Below are 16,745 nucleotides of genomic sequence, written 5' to 3'. Positions count from 1 at the left end.
TCAGGTGACCTCCCGGCCCGGAAAGGGACAAAGCCCAGAGGAGGAGGGGCTGGAGGGAGTTTCAGTTTGGGGCTGGCTGGGGACATGGAGTGAAGGGCAGACGGGGTTGTCTGGCTCACTGTCCCCCAAAATGGACCCAGCTGAGGGGTCCTGTTCTCTGCACCTACAAGCTCTGTGTTAGACCATGTTCCTGTCGTCTAATAAACCTTCTGTTTTACTGGCTGGCTGAGAGTCTCGTCTGACTGCGGAGTTGGGGGGCAGGACCTTCTGGCTTCCCCAGGACCCCGCCTGGGCGGACTCGCTGTGGGAAGCGCATGGAGGGGCAGAGGAGGCTGAATGCTCCGAGGTCAGACCCAGGAAGGTGGAAGCTGTGTGAGCTGTGTGTCCTGCAGACAGGCTGCTCACAGGAAGGCGACTTCCCCAGAGTCCTGCCTGGCTTCGAAGGGAGCAGGTCCAGAGCATCGACCGGGGACTCCATGACAGAGTTGCAGCTCACAAGAGATGTTAAGAGTAACAAGAAGGGTTTCTTCAGGTATGTTGGCAATAAGAAGAAAGCAAAGGAAAGTGTGGGCCCCTTACTGAATGAGGGAGGCAACCTAGTGACAGAGGATGTGGAAAAAGCTAATGTACTCAATGCTTTTTTTGCCTCTGTCTTCATGAACAAGGTCAGCTCCCAGACTACTGCACTGGGCAGCACAGCATGGGGAGGAGGTGACCAGCCCTCTGTGGAGAAAGAAGTGGTTCAGGACTACTTAGAAAACCTGGACGTGCACAAGTCCATGGGGCCGGATGCGTTGCATCCGAGAGTGCTAAAGGAGTTGGCGGATGTGATTGTAGAGCCGTTGGCTATTATCTTTGAAAACTCATGGCGATTGGGGGAAGTCCCGGACGGCTGGAAAAAGGCTAATGGAGTGCCCATATTTCAAAAAGGGAAGAAGGAGGACCTGGGGAACTACAGGCCAGTCAGCCTCACCTCAGTCCCTGGAAAAATCATGGAGCAGGTCCTCAAGGAATCAATTGTGAAGCACTTAGAGGAGAGGAAAGTGATCAGGAACAATCAGCATGGATTCACCAAGGGCAAGTCATGCCTGACTAATCTAATTGCCTTCTATGACGAGATAACTGGTTCTGTGGATGAAGGGAAAGCAGTGGACGTGTTATTCCTTGACTTTAGCAAAGCTTTTGACACAGTCTCCCACAGTATTCTTGCCAGCAAGTTAAAGAAGTATGGGCTGGATGAATGGACTAAAGGTGGATAGAAAGTTGGCTAGATTGTCAGACTTGTCACGGAGCCATCAGGGGGATGCTCTGGAACTACTCCATACGAAGCCAGTCAGGACTCTGGGGGAGCCAGCTCTGGGAACAGACTGTCTTCAGGGCAAGAAGCTCACACGGCTTCCACCTTCCTGGGGCTGACCTCGGAGCATTCAGCATCCCCTTCTCACACCATGCACTGCCCACAGCGAGTCTGCCCAGGCAGGGTCCTGGGGGGGCCAGAGGGTCCTCCACCCGAATTCCGCAGTCAGACGTGACTCTCAGCCAGCCAGTAAAATAGAAGGTTTTTTAGACGACAGGAACATGGTCTAACACAGAGCCTGTAGATGCAGAGAACAGGACCGTCAGTCAGGTCCGTCTTGGGGGGCAGGGAGGCCAGAGCCGCATCTAAGACTCCCTCCATTTCCCCACCCAGCTCCAAACTGAAACTCTCCAGCCCCTCCTCTCACCTCTGTCTCTTTCCGGGGCCAGGAGGCCACCTGATATCTTTGTTCTCCAACCCCTTCAGTTGGCACCTTGCAGAGGAGGGGCCCAGGCCATCAGTTGCCAGGAAACAGGGTGTTGGCCATTCTCTGTGTCCAGACCCCTGCACACACTTGCCCTCTAAGGCTCTGCAACAATCACCCACCACCTAGATACTTAAAAAGAAAAGGAGGACTTGTGGCACCTTAGAGACTAACACATTTATTTGAGCATAAGCTTTCGTGAGCTACAGCATCCAATGAAGTGAGCTGTAGCTCACGAAAGCTTATGCTCAAATATGCTTATGCTCCTCCTCTGGGCTTTGTTCCTGTCCCGGGCCAGGAGGTCACCTGATTCCTTTGTTCTCCAACCCTTTAGCTCTCATCTTGCAGGGGGGAAGGGCCCAGGCCATCAGCTGCCAGGAAACAGGGTGTTGGCCATTCTCTGTGTCCAGACCCCTGCTCACACCTGCCCTCTAGGGCTCTGCAATGATCATACATCCTTACCCCACCCCCTAGAGACTTAAGAACTGCAGAGGGGAAATTGAGGCACCCACACAGTATTCAGAGGTAACATTAAGAACAGTCCCTTCTTCGTCACAAACTCCAGGTGTGATCTGACCTTCCTGATTTCCCTCCTGTACACCTGAGGAATATTTTTACACTCTTCCATCCGGAGGAGTATAGCAGGGACAGCAGTTACCTGTTCAGCCCCTGCCCCGTTATCGCATTGGGGACCATGCTATTAACTGGCTGGGGACAGATGGACTCCCATGGGGAGGGGCCTCCCCGTCTCCCTCCGCCAGGACCCTGGCCCCCGGGGAGCAGGGCTATAGCCCTCAGACCCCAAAGGGAAAAGCTTGACAGCTACTCAGCACATGTCCACTGGCACAGCTCCCCATCCAGAGCCCAGCCCAGCCCCCACAGCCTGCCTCTTGCCCCTCAGCTGCAAGATCCAGCCCTGGGGCGCCGTCACGGGATCAGTCCTGCCAAGATCCAGCCCCGGGGCGCTGGTACGGGTCTGTCCTGCCCACACCCAGCCCCAAGGCACCGGTACGGGTCTGTCCTGCCCACACCCAGCCCCAAGGCACCAGTACGGGTCTGTCCTGCCCACACCCAGCCCCAAGGCACCGGTACGGGTCTGTCCTGCCCATACCCAGCCCCAAGGCACCGGTACGGGTCTGTCCTGCTCACACCCAGCCCTGGGGTGCCGGCACAGGGCCTGTTCTGCTCACACCGAGCCCCAGGGGAGTTGGCACAGGGTCAGTCCTGCCCACACCGAGCCCTGGGACACTGGCACGGGGTCAGTCCCGCCCACACTGAGCCCTGGGACACTGGCACGGGGTCAGTCCCGCCCAGACCGAGCCCTGGGACACTGGCACGGGGTCAGTCCCGCCCACACCGAGCCCTGGGACACTGGCATGGGGTCAGTCCCGCCCACACCGAGCCCCAGGGGAGCTGGCACGGGGTCAGTCCCGCCCACACCGAGCCCCAGGGGAGCTGGCACGGGGTCAGTCCTGCCAAGACTGAGCGCTGGGACACTGGCATGGGGCCCGTCTATGCCAGTGTCTCCTTGTTTCTCAGGCCGTTCCCAGAGCTGCTGCCTTGTGCAGAGGAGCTGGGCCCTGTGTGCCAGGCTGCCCCCGACCGTCGCGTCCTCTTGTCCTCAGGGGCCATGAACAACCTGCGCAGCAGCCTGCTGAACTCCACCTCGGACTCAGACCTGATGCGCTACCGCACCATCAGCAGGATCCCGCAGATCACACTCAACTTCGTGGACTTCAAGGCCGAGGCCTTCCTGACGTCGCCGTCCAGCGAGCGGGAGATCATCGCGCCCACCAAGCTGAAGGACCGGACGCACAACGTCACCGAGAAGGTCACCCAGGTGAGGCCCACTGGGGGTGCTTCCTGCCGGGAGCGGGGAGAGCGGTGAGGCCCACTGGGGCCCTGCCGGGGGCGGCTGTGATGGCAGGCTGAGTGGGGCTGAGTTCTGGGGCACACGGTGGGACAGGCTGACGCTAGCTGGGCTGGGCTCCACACAGCAGCCTTGCCGGGAGGCTGGGGGGCAGGGAGTGCCAAGCCAGTGGGTGCTGGGGCAGTGCAGGAGGCTGCCCGGCGGGCTCCCAGTGGGGCATTTGCCTCGTGATATGCGGCTGCCCGAGGGCTGGCTCCCGTCTCTAGCTCGGGTGGTGTGCTGCCGTGCTGTGCCTGCCCAGGGCTGGCATGGGCCCATAGCAGCGGCTGCTCTGCTCTAGGAACAGGGCAGCGAGGTGCCTGGCAGAGGACAGCCGGGGAGCCGAATGGCCTCCCTGGGGCCTGGCTGGGCAGGGTATGCCAGGGGACTGGGCTCAGACTCGGTTTGCCCGGTGCTCAGGAAGTTCCATGCACATCCCCTGCCTGCCCTGGGGCTGGGATCCAGGGCGTGATGCACAGGCCTGTGGGGTCACCAAGACCTCCCAGCGACCCCCCAGCTCAGCCGTTCCAGTTTGGGGTTGGGCACGGGGCTGTGGGTTGGGCGATGGCGACCTCCTCTGCCTTCCAGAATACAGAGCCCATGGGGTGTGAGGGGGCTGCTGAGTGCTCGACCTGGGGGCAGGGGGCTGCGTCTGGTGGGGGGAGGGGTGCCTCGGTTTGGGAGGGGGAGGTGGCTGGGCCCTGGGGCAGAGCTGCAAGGGCAGGTGTGTGTGGCTGGGGGCCAGAGCAGTGTCTGCAGCCACCTCCTCAGGCCTTGGCTGAGCCAGGCCTGGGCAGCGACCCAAAGAGATGCAGATGCAGTGGGCCGCGGGCCAGGGGCTGAGTCAATGCTGGCCGCAATGCCCCAAGACAGCACTAGGGGGCGCTGGGCCGCAGGGAGCGGGGCGGGGGCTCGGCAGGGGGTGGGGGCTGCAGGGAGCGGGGCGGGGGCTCGGCAGGGGGCGGGGGCTGCAGGGAGCGGGGCGGGGGCTCGGCAGGGGGTGGGAGCTGCGGGGATGGGGCGGGGGCTCGGCAGGGGGCGCTGGGCTGCAGGAAGCGGGGAGGGGGCTCGGCAGGGGGCGGGGGCTGCAGGGAGCGGGGCGGGGGCTCGGCAGGGGGTGCTGGGGAGTGGGGCTGGGGATCGGCAGGGGGTGGGAGCTGCAGGGATGGGGCGGGGGCTCGGCAGGGGGCGCTGGGCTGCAGGGAGCGGGGCGGGGGCTCGGCAGGGGGCGGGGGCTGCAGGGAGCGGGGCGGGGGCTCGGCAGGGGGCGCTGGGCTGCAGGAAGCGGGGCGGGGGCTCGGCAGGGGGCGGGGGCTGCAGGGAGCGGGGCGGGGGCTCGGCAGGGGGCGGGGGCTGCAGGGATGGGGCGGGGGCTCGGCAGGGGGCGGGGGCTGCAGGGAGCGGGGCGGGGGCTCGGCAGGGGGTGGGGGCTGCAGGGAGCGGGGCGGGGGCTCGGCAGGGGGTGGGAGCTGCGGGGATGGGGCGGGGGATCGGCAGGGGGCGCTGGGCCGCAGGGAGCGGGGCGGGGGCTCGGCAGGGGGCGGGGGCTGCAGGGAGCGGGATGGGGGCTCGGCAGGGGGCGGGGGCTGCAGGGAGCGGGGCGGGGGCTCGGCAGGGCGCGGGGGCTGCAGGAAGCGGGGCGGGGGCTCGGCAGGGGGCGGGGGCTGCAGGAAGCGGGGCGGGGGCTCGGCAGGGGGCGGGGGCTGCAGGGAGCGGGGCGGGGGCTCGGCAGGGGGCGAGGGCTGCAGGGAGCGGGGCGGGGGATCGGCAGGGGGTGCTGGGGAGTGGGGCGGGGGCTCGGCAGGGGGCGGGGGCTGCGGGGATGGGGCGGGGGATCGGCAGGGGGTGGGAGCTGCGGGGATGGTGCGGGGGCTCGGCAGGGGGCGGGGGCTGCAGGGAGCGGGGCGGGGGCTCGGCAGGGGGTGGGAGCTGCGGGGATGGTGCGGGGGCTCGGCAGGGGGCGGGGGCTGCAGGGAGCGGGGCGGGGGCTCGGCAGGGGGTGGGAGCTGCGGGGATGGTGCGGGGGCTCAGCAGGGGGCGGGGGCTGCAGGGAGCGGGGCGGGGGCTCGGCAGGGGGCGGGGGCTGCAGGGAGCGGGGCGGGGGCTCGGCAGGGGGCGGGGGCTGCAGGGAGCGGGGCGGGGGCTCGGCAGGGGGCGGGGGCTGCAGGGAGCGGGGCGGGGGCTCGGCAGGGGGCGGGGGCTGCAGGGAGCGGGGCGGGGGCTCGGCAGGGGGCGTTGGGCCACGGGGAGCGGGGTGGGGGCCCTGGGGGGCGCTCTCAGGTGGCAGTCAGTGCTGGCCCCAGCGTGGTTCCCCGTGGACTGTGGGCAGACAGGGGCTCTGTGTGTGTCTCGTGCTCGGGGGGGCAAGCCGTTGGCCTGGCTTTTACCGTTAAAGCGCTGGCGAGCGAAGGAAGCGTTGTGGGAGCGGCCGGCGCTGTGGGCCGAGGCCGCGTGGGGCGTCGGGGAGAAGCTGTGACTGCACCCTGCTGCCCATCGGGCTGGCACACGGCTCCTCGAGGAGGGAGCACGGGCAGCGCAGGGTGGGGAGCCCCCGGAGAGGGGCATGGAGGGGCCAGCATGCCCCAACATGCGTGTGCACACGCTGAGCGACACAGCAACAGGCACGTGTGCTCCCACACGCCTGGCCGTCCTCCCGGGAATGCGTGTGCATGCTGCCAGCACACGCAGCCACATGGGGACCCCCCCAGAGCTAGCCCTGCTCCTGGGCACAGCCAGGGCCAGGTGCCTCTGGGGAAGGTGGCGAGCCCCCAGGCACCGGGGCGCTGCGGCAGGGCCCTGTATGCGCCCCTGGGGACCCCAGTGTTCCCAGCAGTGCCCTCGGGCAGTGGGCTCTCGCAGCCTGCCCTGGTGCTCCAGAGGAGGGCATGCTCCCCACAGGGCTATGCCGGGCAGGCCCCCCCCAGCACCCTCAACCCCTCCCCCCCGCACCACATGGGCTCCTTCCCCTCCAGCTGCTAAGGAGCGAAGCAGCCCCAGGGCCTTGGCAGTGACATTAATCCCTGCGCTGCTGCTGGCGGCCCGGTAATCCCCTCCCCCTCTCGCTGGCGCTCACCGCCAGGCGCCGGCCATTGCACCAGGTAGGGCAGGAACAGTTCTGGGCACCGTGGGGGTGACTGGGCTTGTGTGGCTTGGCCATGCCCATCTCGGGACGCAGCACTGGGCTGCAGGAGGCACAGCATGGCCTGGTGTGGTTGCATTTCAGTGGTAGGGGCTCGCATGCTGCAGCCTGGGACGTGCTTCAGGCCGGCCAGGGGCCTGGCAGAGCTGGGCAGTCATCCAGAGACATGGCACAGGGAGCCTCACATACTGGGAGCAGCGGGCAGCGGCCAGGCCAGGCCTGGGGGAGCAGAAGGCGGCAGCCGGGAGCAAGGTCTAGGGCAGCAGTGGGCAGCACGTGGGGCAGGGTGGAGGTGGCCTGGGGAGCCGGGTGCCGGGCAGGGTGGGTGGAGCCGGGTGCTGGGCAGGGCAGAGGGATCCAGATGCCAGGCAGGGAGCTGGGTGCCAGGCAGGGCGGGGGGAGCCGGGTGCCAGGCAGGGCAGAGGGAGCCGGGTGCCGGGCGCCGGGCAGGGCAGAGGGAGCCAGATGGCAGGCAGGGTGGGGGGAGCCAGGCAGGGCAGAGGGAGCCGGGTGCCGGGCAGGGCAGAGGGAGCCAGATGGCAGGCAGGGTGGGGGGAGCCAGGCAGGGCAGAGGGAGCCGGGTGCCGGGCAGGGCAGAGGGAGCCAGATGCCAGGCAGGGCGGGGGGAGCCAGGCAGGGCGGGGGGAGCTGGGTGTGGAGCACGGCAAGGCCCATGTGGAGCAGACGGTGCCGTGTGCAGGGCGGGGACGTTGTTGAGAGGACGCCGCGGGCGGCTTTACAGCAGCTCTAACTCCCGGCACAGGGAGCAGGGCGGGCGGGCGGGTGGGGTGTGGGCACGGGGCTCCCAGACAGAGCCGTGAATCAGCTGCAGTGACAGCAGCCGTACAAGCCAGCCCTCCGTCCGCCTCCCTGTTCCTGCAGCACTCGCTCAAGGTCACCGTGCTCTCGGACTAGCCACTGGGCCTGGCACACAGGGGAGGGTGCTGGCCTGGGCTGGACCCAGGGATGCCCGCTCTGCTACGGGGGGGGCAGCAGTGGGTGGGCTGGGATCCCCTTGCGCCTACAGCTGGGCTCACTCCATGTGTGTCTAGCCACGGCCCCTCTGGTGGGCTAGGGCACGGAGTGACCACGGAGAGCTGCGTGGCACCGGCCTGGCTCCCGGCATGCCGCCGGGGTGTCCACCAGAGCCCACCAGCAGCTGGGGAGGGGCTGAGGCATGTGGGTGGGAACTGGGGATCCAGAGCATTCACCACCCCCTGGGACGGGGGGCTGGTTACACAGGGCTCCCCCCCAGTGCTGAGATCTGGCCCCTGGGGTGAGGCAGGGGGCTGGTTACACAGGAGCATGGGGAGGGGAGAATGTCCCCACCCACAGGGTGCCTGTGAGGACCCACTCCGAACACTGGCCCTGCGGGGCAGGTGTGGTCTGCGGGGCGGCCCAAGGCCTGTGCCAGCGTATGGGTGCCGCCGTGGGGGCAGTGATGGGTGACGGCGCCTGGCAGGGGGCTCTCTGGCCATTAGGGATGCGCGGCGTGTTCCTCGGCTGGGCTCTCCCGCCTGCCCCCGCACTCGCTGCTGGCTGCCAGGGACACTGTGAGCTGCCTGCTCCTGGCGCCGGCGCAGGGTGAGTCAGCAGCGTCAGCAATGGTCAGGGCTGGGGCGGGGTCTTCCGGGCATCCCAGGGCGCTCACCCCCTCCCCATGAGGGCTACAATGGAGGCAGGATGCCTGGGTTCCATCCCCAGCTCGGGTCGGGGGGTGGGAGTAGGGTCTAGTGGTTAGAGCAGGGGTGGGGGGGCTGGGAGTCAGGATGCCTGGGTTCCATCCCCAGCTTGGGGGGCGGGGAGTAGGGTCTGATGGTTAGAACAGGATTGGGGGCTGGGAGTCAGGATGCCTGGGTTCAGCTCTGGGAGGAGACCAGGGTGAATGATGGCACAGGAGGAGGTGGGGTGACTGGGAATCTGGACTCCTGGGTCCTCTTGGCAGCTCATTCTTTGCCTTGTTGGGTGACCTGGGGTGAGGCCCATCCCTTCTCGGTGCCTCAGTTTCCCATCAGCAGGAGAACTTGGGGTGGGGGCTCAGATGCTGTGACAGGCCTGGTGGGGAGGGGCAGCCAGCAGCCGGTGAGCCAGGGGGAAGGCAGGGGATGGGAAAGCGCAAGCCCCAGTGCAGAGGGGGAGGGCGGGGGGCAGGGCAGGCCCCTCCCCGTGGGTGGGCACAGGGGCGGGCAGGCCAGTACTGTTCTTCCATCTGTCAGTGTGAGCAGAGAACCCAGCCGCGCTGCTTGGAGCTCCAGGCTGCCCCGGCTCAGGACCTGGCATGTGGTCGGGTGCTGGCAGCAGGATGGGACATGGAGGGGAATGGGGGTGTGAGCACACGATGTGGGGGGCCCAGATCTGAGAGCCCCCAGCACCTGCCATGTCCCAGGGCAGGAAGGACAGTGGCACGCAGCCCGAGGGCGACCACAAGCACGTCCGGGTACGCCGCGCCGTCCGCATCTCCAGTCTGGTGGCACAGGAGGTAGGCAAGGTGGCATGAGGACGGGGCAGGGGCATGGGGACGGGGCAGGCAGGGACTGGGGAATGGGGGAGGGGCATGGTGAAGCTGGGGCAGGGGACAGGACAGGCAGGGACTGGGGCACAAGGACGGGGCAGGGGCTGGGGCACAGGGCAGGAGCCCGGGGACAGGACAGGCTGGGGCACGGGGTAGGGGCATGGGGACGGGGCAGGCAGGAGCTGGGGAATGGAGTAGAGGCATGGGGACGGGATGGCGGCTGGGGCGTAGGGAAGGGGCTGAGGGACAGGAGGGCAGGGCTGTGGCTGGGGGCTGGGGGCTTGGGCCAGTGGAGGGCCAGCACCCCTGGCCCTGGGGACCAGCAGTGTGGGGCTAGCAGGGCTGGGCTGGTGGGCCCCATGAAGCTCCGGGGATGGAGCTGCCATGGCGACAGGGGTTCTCTGGGGGGGGGACAAACATCCTCCCCTCCCCCATATCCTACCCCAGATGGCTTGATCTAGATTTACAGCAGGCTGGACTGAGTGGCATTGGCTTTAGCACATAGCAGACAGGAGCGTTTTATACCCCAGAGCGCCCCCCCACAGTGCCCTCCCAGCCCTGCTCCCCTCCCCCTGCAGAGCCCTGCACCCCCGACCGCTCCTCCCAACTGCCCCCCAAGCCCTGTACCCCTCCCCCTGCAGAGCCTGGCACCCTCTGACTACCCCTCCACACTGCCCCCCCAAGCACTGCTCCCCACCCCCTGCTGAACCCTGCACCCCATGACTGCTCCTCCCAATGCCCCCCCAAGCCCTGCACCCCTCCTCCTGCAGAGCCCTGCACCCCTGACCGCTCCTCCCAACTGCCCCCCCACACCCTGCTCCCCTCCCCCTGCAGAGCCTGGCACCCCCTGACTACCCCTCCACACTGCCCCCTCAAGCCCTGCTCCCCACCCCCTGCTGAACCCTGCACCCCCTGACTGCTCCTCCCACCTGCCCCCCAAGGCCTGCTCCCCTCCCCCTGCAGAGCCCAGCACCCCCTGACACCCCAAGCTCTGCACCCCTCCCCCTCCTGAGCCTGGTACCCCCTGACTGCCCATCCCTGCTGCCCCCCAAAGCCCTGCACCCCTCCCCCTGCAAAGCCCGGCAACCCCTGACTGCCTCTCCCCACTGCCCCCCCCAAGTCCTGCTCCCCTCCCCCGGCAGAGCCCGGCACCCCCTGACCTCCCCTTCCCACTGCCCCCCGTAGGGGTGGGTTGCCAGGGAGCAGGGTTTTGGTGTTAGAGGTGGCTGGACGTCACTGCGTCCTCCTGGTGCTGGGGATGGCGTGTGTCAAGGGAATGGCCTGGCCGTGACTTGGGGGGTTGCTGGGTTCACATTTCAAAATCTGTGTCCCAGCAGGTGTTGTGTGGTCAGTGGTGTTCGGTACTGGTGTAACCATGGGTTACAGTGTCTCTGTGAGTGCTGGCTGCCCCTGCGGTTGGTGGTGGGTGTCTGTGTGCCCCTGGGTGATGGGTGTCACTGGGGTGCTGGGTATCTGTGCTTGGGGGTTCTGGCTGTCACAGCAGGTGTTGAGTATCTGTGCGCCCGCAGGTGCTGAGTGTCCCTGCGGGTGCTGAGTACCTGTGTGCCCGTGGGTCTGGCTCTCACTGCAGGTATTGGGTGTCTCTGTGCCCATGGGTGCTGGGTGTCACCATGGGTGTTGGGTATCTGTGTGCTCATGGGTGCTGGGTGTCTCTGTGGGTTTTGGGTATCTTTGTGCCCGTGAGTGCTGTGGGTGCTGCGTTATGTGACGGGGCAAGGTCAGGTGGCTATCGGGAAAAGGTTGGAGACAGACATAGTAGTAGGGTGACCAGACAGCAAGTGTGAAAAATCAGGAAGGGAGTGGGGGCTAATAGGAACCTATATAAGAAATATACCCAAAATTTGGGACTGTCCCTATAAAATCGGGACATCTGGTCACCCTATATATTAGCCCCAGGCTAAATAAATCCCTGTTACCAGGGTAAACAAATGGCAGTTGCTTCAGGTCAATTAAGACACCTGGGTCCAACTAAGAGTCTTCCAGAAAGCAGTGAAGACAGCTAGGTTGATTGGGGCACCTGAAGCCAATCTGGGGTTGGCTGAAACTAGTAAAAAGCCTCCCAGTTAGTCAGGTGGGGGCGATGCTGGCTCTGGCAGGACCCAATGGAGAGTGCCAATTCAGGACAAACTGCTTAAAGCAGGGCAGTTATGGCCCAAGGCTGGGGTTTCTATGCACACCAAGGCAAACCCAACCAGCCAGACAGAGAGGACTTTGGTCTCACCCCACTGGCTAACCACAAGTCACACAAGCGATTCCCTTAGACACCCCAGTTTCCCAGTATCACCACCAGTGCCACTCGTTATGGGGACAGATGATTATGAAAACGAATCCCCCAGTAAAAGAAGAAAGGTTCTCTCGATCCCAAAGGGCCAAGCCCCAGACCCCGGTCAATACACAAGTCAGATCTTACCCACAAATCACACTGTCACCAATCCTTTAGAATCTAAAATCTAAAGGTTTATTCATAAAAAGAAAAAGATAGAGATGAGAGCTAGAATGGGTTCAATGGAATCAATGACATACAGTCATGGCAAAGTTCTTGTTTCAGGCTTGTAGCAGTGATGGAATAAACGGCAGGTTCAAATCAAGTCTCTGGAGAACATCCCCAGCTGGGATGGGTCATTGAGTCCTTTGTTCAGAGCTTCCATTTGTAGCCAAGTCCCTCCAGAGGTCGGAAGCAGGATTGAAGACCAGATGGAGAAGCTGCAGCAGCTGTTTATAGTCTCTTGCCATGTGGTCTCTGCTTTCTTTGTCCCAAGGACAAGCTGCCCATCACTTGGCCTGGAAACACCTCAGAGTTCTGTCCATAGGCAGGGCCCTGCACACCTGGCTGAGTCCCAAGGTGTGTCTGCCTTCTCTCAGTGGGTCACTTGTGTAGCTGATGGTTCTGAATGCATCCGATGAAGTGAGCTGTAGCTCACGAAAGCTTATGCTCAAATAAATTTGTTAGTCTCTAAGGTGCCACAAGTCCTCCCTTTCTTTTTGCGAATACAGACTAACACGGCTGCTACTCTGAAACCTACCAAGGGTTGCTGCTATTAGGGTCCCTGAGCTGGAACCCGGAGTAGAGGGTGGGCCTGGGCTCCCCCTTTTCCTCCCCCCCGCCCCCCGATGAATCACAGAGACTGTGAAGCAACAGAGACTGTGCAAAGGAGGGTTGCTTCTTCCCACCTCCCTTGCTGGCTTATGATGAAAATGGCTCAGTAGGCTGTGACCTTCACCCCAGAGGAAGAAGGGTTACATGGAAGGTCACAGTGAGTCTCTGAGGCTGGCATAATCCGCCTGGAAGCATGGGACCCACTGAGAGAAGGTCGGAACTTTTCCAGAACTGTTGTCAGAAGTGGGATCATCGTTCACAGTGTGATGGAAGAAAGAGATTAAAAAAAAAAAGGGCGCACTGGTGTTTTGGGGTTTTGTTTTGTACCACGATGGAGGAGGTGGTGCGAACTCTGCTGCAAGCCACGGTGCCCAGCAGGAGGCCACCCGGGTTCAGGAAATGGTGCAACAGGGGTCTATGCAGCTACAGCAGGAAACCAACCAATTATTAATGGGCCAGGTGACCCAAGATTGTGCCCTCTTGAGGGAGGTGGTGGACCAGCTGAAGATCCTCACCACCCAGGCCCGGGGGTCTGACGGGAGGTGAACCCTGAAGGCCACTGGTTGTCTGCCAAAGATGACATCAGGAGATGATGTAGAGGCATATCGCCTCTCATTTGAAAGGACTGCTCAGCGTGAGGCGTGGCCCCAGGAGCAGTGGGCCAGCATTCTCGCCCCTTTTTTGTATGGAGAGGCCCAGAAGGCCTACTTTGACTTGCCTGCCACGGATGCCACTGACTATACCCATCTGAAGGCAGAGATCCTAGGACGATCAGGGTTAACAGCAACGGTAAGGGCCCAGAGGTTCCATGAGAGGAAATACCAGGAGAACAAACCCCCGAGGTCCCAGCTATTCGACCTCATACACCTCACGCGGAAGTGGTTACAGCCCAAGGTGTGCAGGCTGGAGGAGATTTTGGAGACCCTGGTCATGGACCATTACCTGTGGGGACTGCCACCAGATCTCCGCAAATGGGTAGGCAAGAACAAACCGTCCACCTACGACGAGATGATCATGCTGGTAGAAGGACAGATGACAGCCAGGGAACTGACCCGACTACGCAAGGAAGGCCCCTTTCGAAGCAAGCACCCGACCCCAACCCTGGAAGGTTGGGCGGCCAAACCCCTGGGGAATCCTAGGTGGAAGAAGGTGGGGGGGGGGCGAAAACCAGCGGGGACCCCAGAAGGAAGGGATCGGCCTGAGTGGGGGGAACCCCGGGACTAAACCGCCTAACTCCTGTGATAGGGGAGTGAGTAGAAGCAGATCTAGATCTTATGCGTGTGGGGAGTGGGAACACATAGCAGCACAGTGTCCCAGCATCAAGGAGTCTATGCAATGTAATGGGGGATTGGGAGGTCCCATGCTCCCTTTTCCACCTTGTGGTCGTTGGGTGTCTGTGTGCCCATGGGTGCTGGGTGTCACTGCATGTGTTGGGTATGTGTGTGCCTGCAGGTGGTGGGTGTCTCTGCGGATGGCGGGTATTTGTATGCCTGCATGTGTTGTGTGCCACTGCAGGTGGTGGGTATCTGTGCCCGTGGGTGCTGGCTCTCATTATGGGTGTTGGGTATCTGTGCCCATGGGTGCTGGCTCTCATTGTGGGTGTTGGGTATTTGGTCACATGGGTGCTGGGTGTCACTGTGGGTGGTGGGTATCTGTGCCCGTGGGTGCTGGCAGTCATTGTGGGTGTTGGGTATTTGGTCACGTAGGTGCTGGGTGTCACTGGGGGTGTTGGGTATCTGTGCCCGTGGGTGCTGGCTCTCATTATGGGTGTTGGGTATCTGTGCCCATGGGTGGAGGCTCTCATTGTGGGTGTTGGGTATTTGGTCACATGGGTGCCGGGTGTCACTGTGGGTGGTGGGTATCTGTGCCCGTGGGTGCTGGCAGTCATTGTGGGTGTTGGGTATTTGGTCACATGGGTGCCGGGTGTCACTGTGGGTGGTGGGTATCTGTGCCCGTGGGTGCTGGCAGTCATTGTGGGTGTTGGGTATTTGGTCACGTAGGTGCTGGGTGTCACTGGGGGTGTTGGGTATCTGTGCCCGTGGGTGCTGGCTCTCATTATGGGTGTTGGGTATCTGTGCCCATGGGTGGAGGCTCTCATTGTGGGTGTTGGGTATTTGGTCACATGGGTGCTGGGTGTCACTGTGGGTGGTGGGTATCTGTGCCCGTGGGTGCTGGCAGTCATTGTGGGTGTTGGGTATTTGGTCACGTAGGTGCTGGGTGTCACTGGGGGTGTTGGGTATCTGTGCCCGTGGGTGCTGGCTCTCATTATGGGTGTTGGGTATCTGTGCCCATGGGTGGAGGCTCTCATTGTGGGTATTGGGTATTTGGTCACATGGGTGCTGGGTGTCACTGCGGGTGTTGGGTATCTGTACTCATGGGTGCTGGCTGTCATTGTGGTTGTTGGGTATTTGATCACATGGGTGCTGGCTCTCACTGTGGGTGGGTATCTGTGCCCGTGGTTGTTGACTGTCACTTTGGGTGTTGGGTATCTGTGCCCATGGGTGCTGGCTCTCATTGTGGGTGTTGGGTATCTGTGCCCATGGGTGCTTTCTCTCATTGTGGGTTTTGGGTATTTGATCACATGGGTGCTGGGTGTCACTGAGGGTGGTGGGTATCTGTGGCCGTAGGTGCTGGGTGTCACTGTGGGTGTTGGGTATCTGTGCCCATGGGTGCTGGCTCTAATTGTGGGTGTTGGGTATTTGGTCACATGGGTGCTGGGTGTCACTGAGGGTGGTGGGTATCTGTGGCCGTAGGTGCTGGGTGTCACTGTGGGTGTTGTGTATCTGTGCCTATGGGTGCTGGCTCTCATTGTGGGTGTTGGGTATTTGGTCACATGGGTGCTGGGTATCACTGCGGGTGGTGGGTATCTGAGTTGAGGGGATTGTCTGCTGTGACGTGCCGGCAGTTGGTGTCACACAGGCTTTGGGTGATGTGGGAATTGGATGTTGGGTGCCGTATGACCTGGGTGTTTTCTCAGCAGATTGCTGTAACGTGGGCTTTCTGTATCCCTGCATTTGGGCTGTTCCTGAGCACCTAAGGAGTAGGGTCAGCACCCGTTTTGGGGTGTCTGTGTTGGATTTCTGGGTCTCACCGGGGTTTGGGCCATCATGGCTCTGCAGAGGCTGGGCTCCCATGGCACCATGGGCGCTGGGCATCTGGGTCACTGCGGGCATGAGCTATGTGGGTCGCAGCGGGTGTCAGGTATGTGGGTCACCGTGGGCATCAGCTGTGTGGGTCGCCGCGGGCGCTGGGCATCTGGGTCACCGTGGGCAGCAGCTGTGTGGGTCGCTGCGGGCGATGGGTATGTTGGTCGCCATGGGCGTCAAGTATGTGGGTCGCTGCGGGCGTCGGGTATCTGGGTCGTCGTGGCCATCAGCTACGTGGGCCGCCGCGGTCAGTAGGTATCTGGGTCGTCCTGAGCGTCAGGTATGTGGGTCGCTGTGGGCGTTGGGTATCTGGGTCTTCCTGAGCGTCAGGTATGTGGGTCGCTGTGGGCGTTGGGTATCTGGGTCTTCCTGAGCGTCAGGTATATGGGTCGCTGTGGGCATTGGGTATCTGGGTCTTCCTGAGCGTCAGGTATGTGGGTCGCTGTGGGCGTTGGGTATCTGGGTCTTCCTGAGCGTCAGGTATGTGGGTTGCTGTGGGCGTTGGGTATCTGGGTCTTCCTGAGCGTCAGGTATGTGGGTTGCTGTGGGCGTTGGGTATCTGGGTCTTCCTGAGCGTCAGGTATGTGGGTTGCTGTGGGCGTTGGGTATCTGGGTCTTCCTGAGCGTCATGTATGTGGGTCGCCACGGGCATCAGGTATGTGGGTTGCCGCGGGCGCTGGTCTTGGGAAGTGTTGGGTACAGCAGAACCTCAGCGTTGCGAACACCTGCGAACGGAGGTTGTTGGGAACTCTGAACACAATGTTGTGGTTCTTTCCGACGTTTCCAGCTGAATGGTGACTTCACGCAGCTTTGGAGCTTTACTGTGTAGACAGAAATGCTGCTTTTAACTGTGACAAAGCGGGACTGTTCTTAATGTTTCCTCTGAATAGTGTGGGGGTGCCTCAGTTCTTAAGTATCTAGGTGATGGGATAAGGGTGTATGATCATTCCAGAGCCCTAGAGAACAGGTGTGGGCAGGGGTCTGGACGCAGAGAATGGCCGACACCCTGTTTCCTGGCTACTGATGGCCTGGCCCTTCTCCCCTGCAAGGTGAGAGCTAAAGGGTTGGAGAACAAAGGAATCAGGTGCCCTCCTGGCCCGGGAAAGGAACAAAGCCCAAAGGAGGAGGGGCTGGAGGGGG

General features: G+C 62.9%; 1 protein-coding gene across 1 annotated transcript in view; it reads left to right on the top strand.

Moving 5' to 3' along the window:
* The window catches only part of KCNH2 (potassium voltage-gated channel subfamily H member 2), a 130,375-nt gene that overhangs the window by 42,931 nt on the left and 70,699 nt on the right, over positions 1-16,745 (top strand). Inside the window, exon 5 of the mRNA XM_077809546.1 lies at positions 3,407-3,621. Within this exon, the coding sequence (XP_077665672.1) occupies positions 3,407-3,621 (215 nt within the window). The remainder of the gene's footprint in view (positions 1-3,406; positions 3,622-16,745) is intronic.

This window comes from Eretmochelys imbricata, chromosome 2 (genome assembly GCF_965152235.1).
Source record: "Eretmochelys imbricata isolate rEreImb1 chromosome 2, rEreImb1.hap1, whole genome shotgun sequence".
Classification (NCBI taxonomy): Eukaryota; Metazoa; Chordata; order Testudines; family Cheloniidae; genus Eretmochelys; species Eretmochelys imbricata.
The sequence above is the reverse complement of the archived record's forward strand: the minus strand, read 5'-3'. Positions and strand labels throughout refer to the sequence as shown.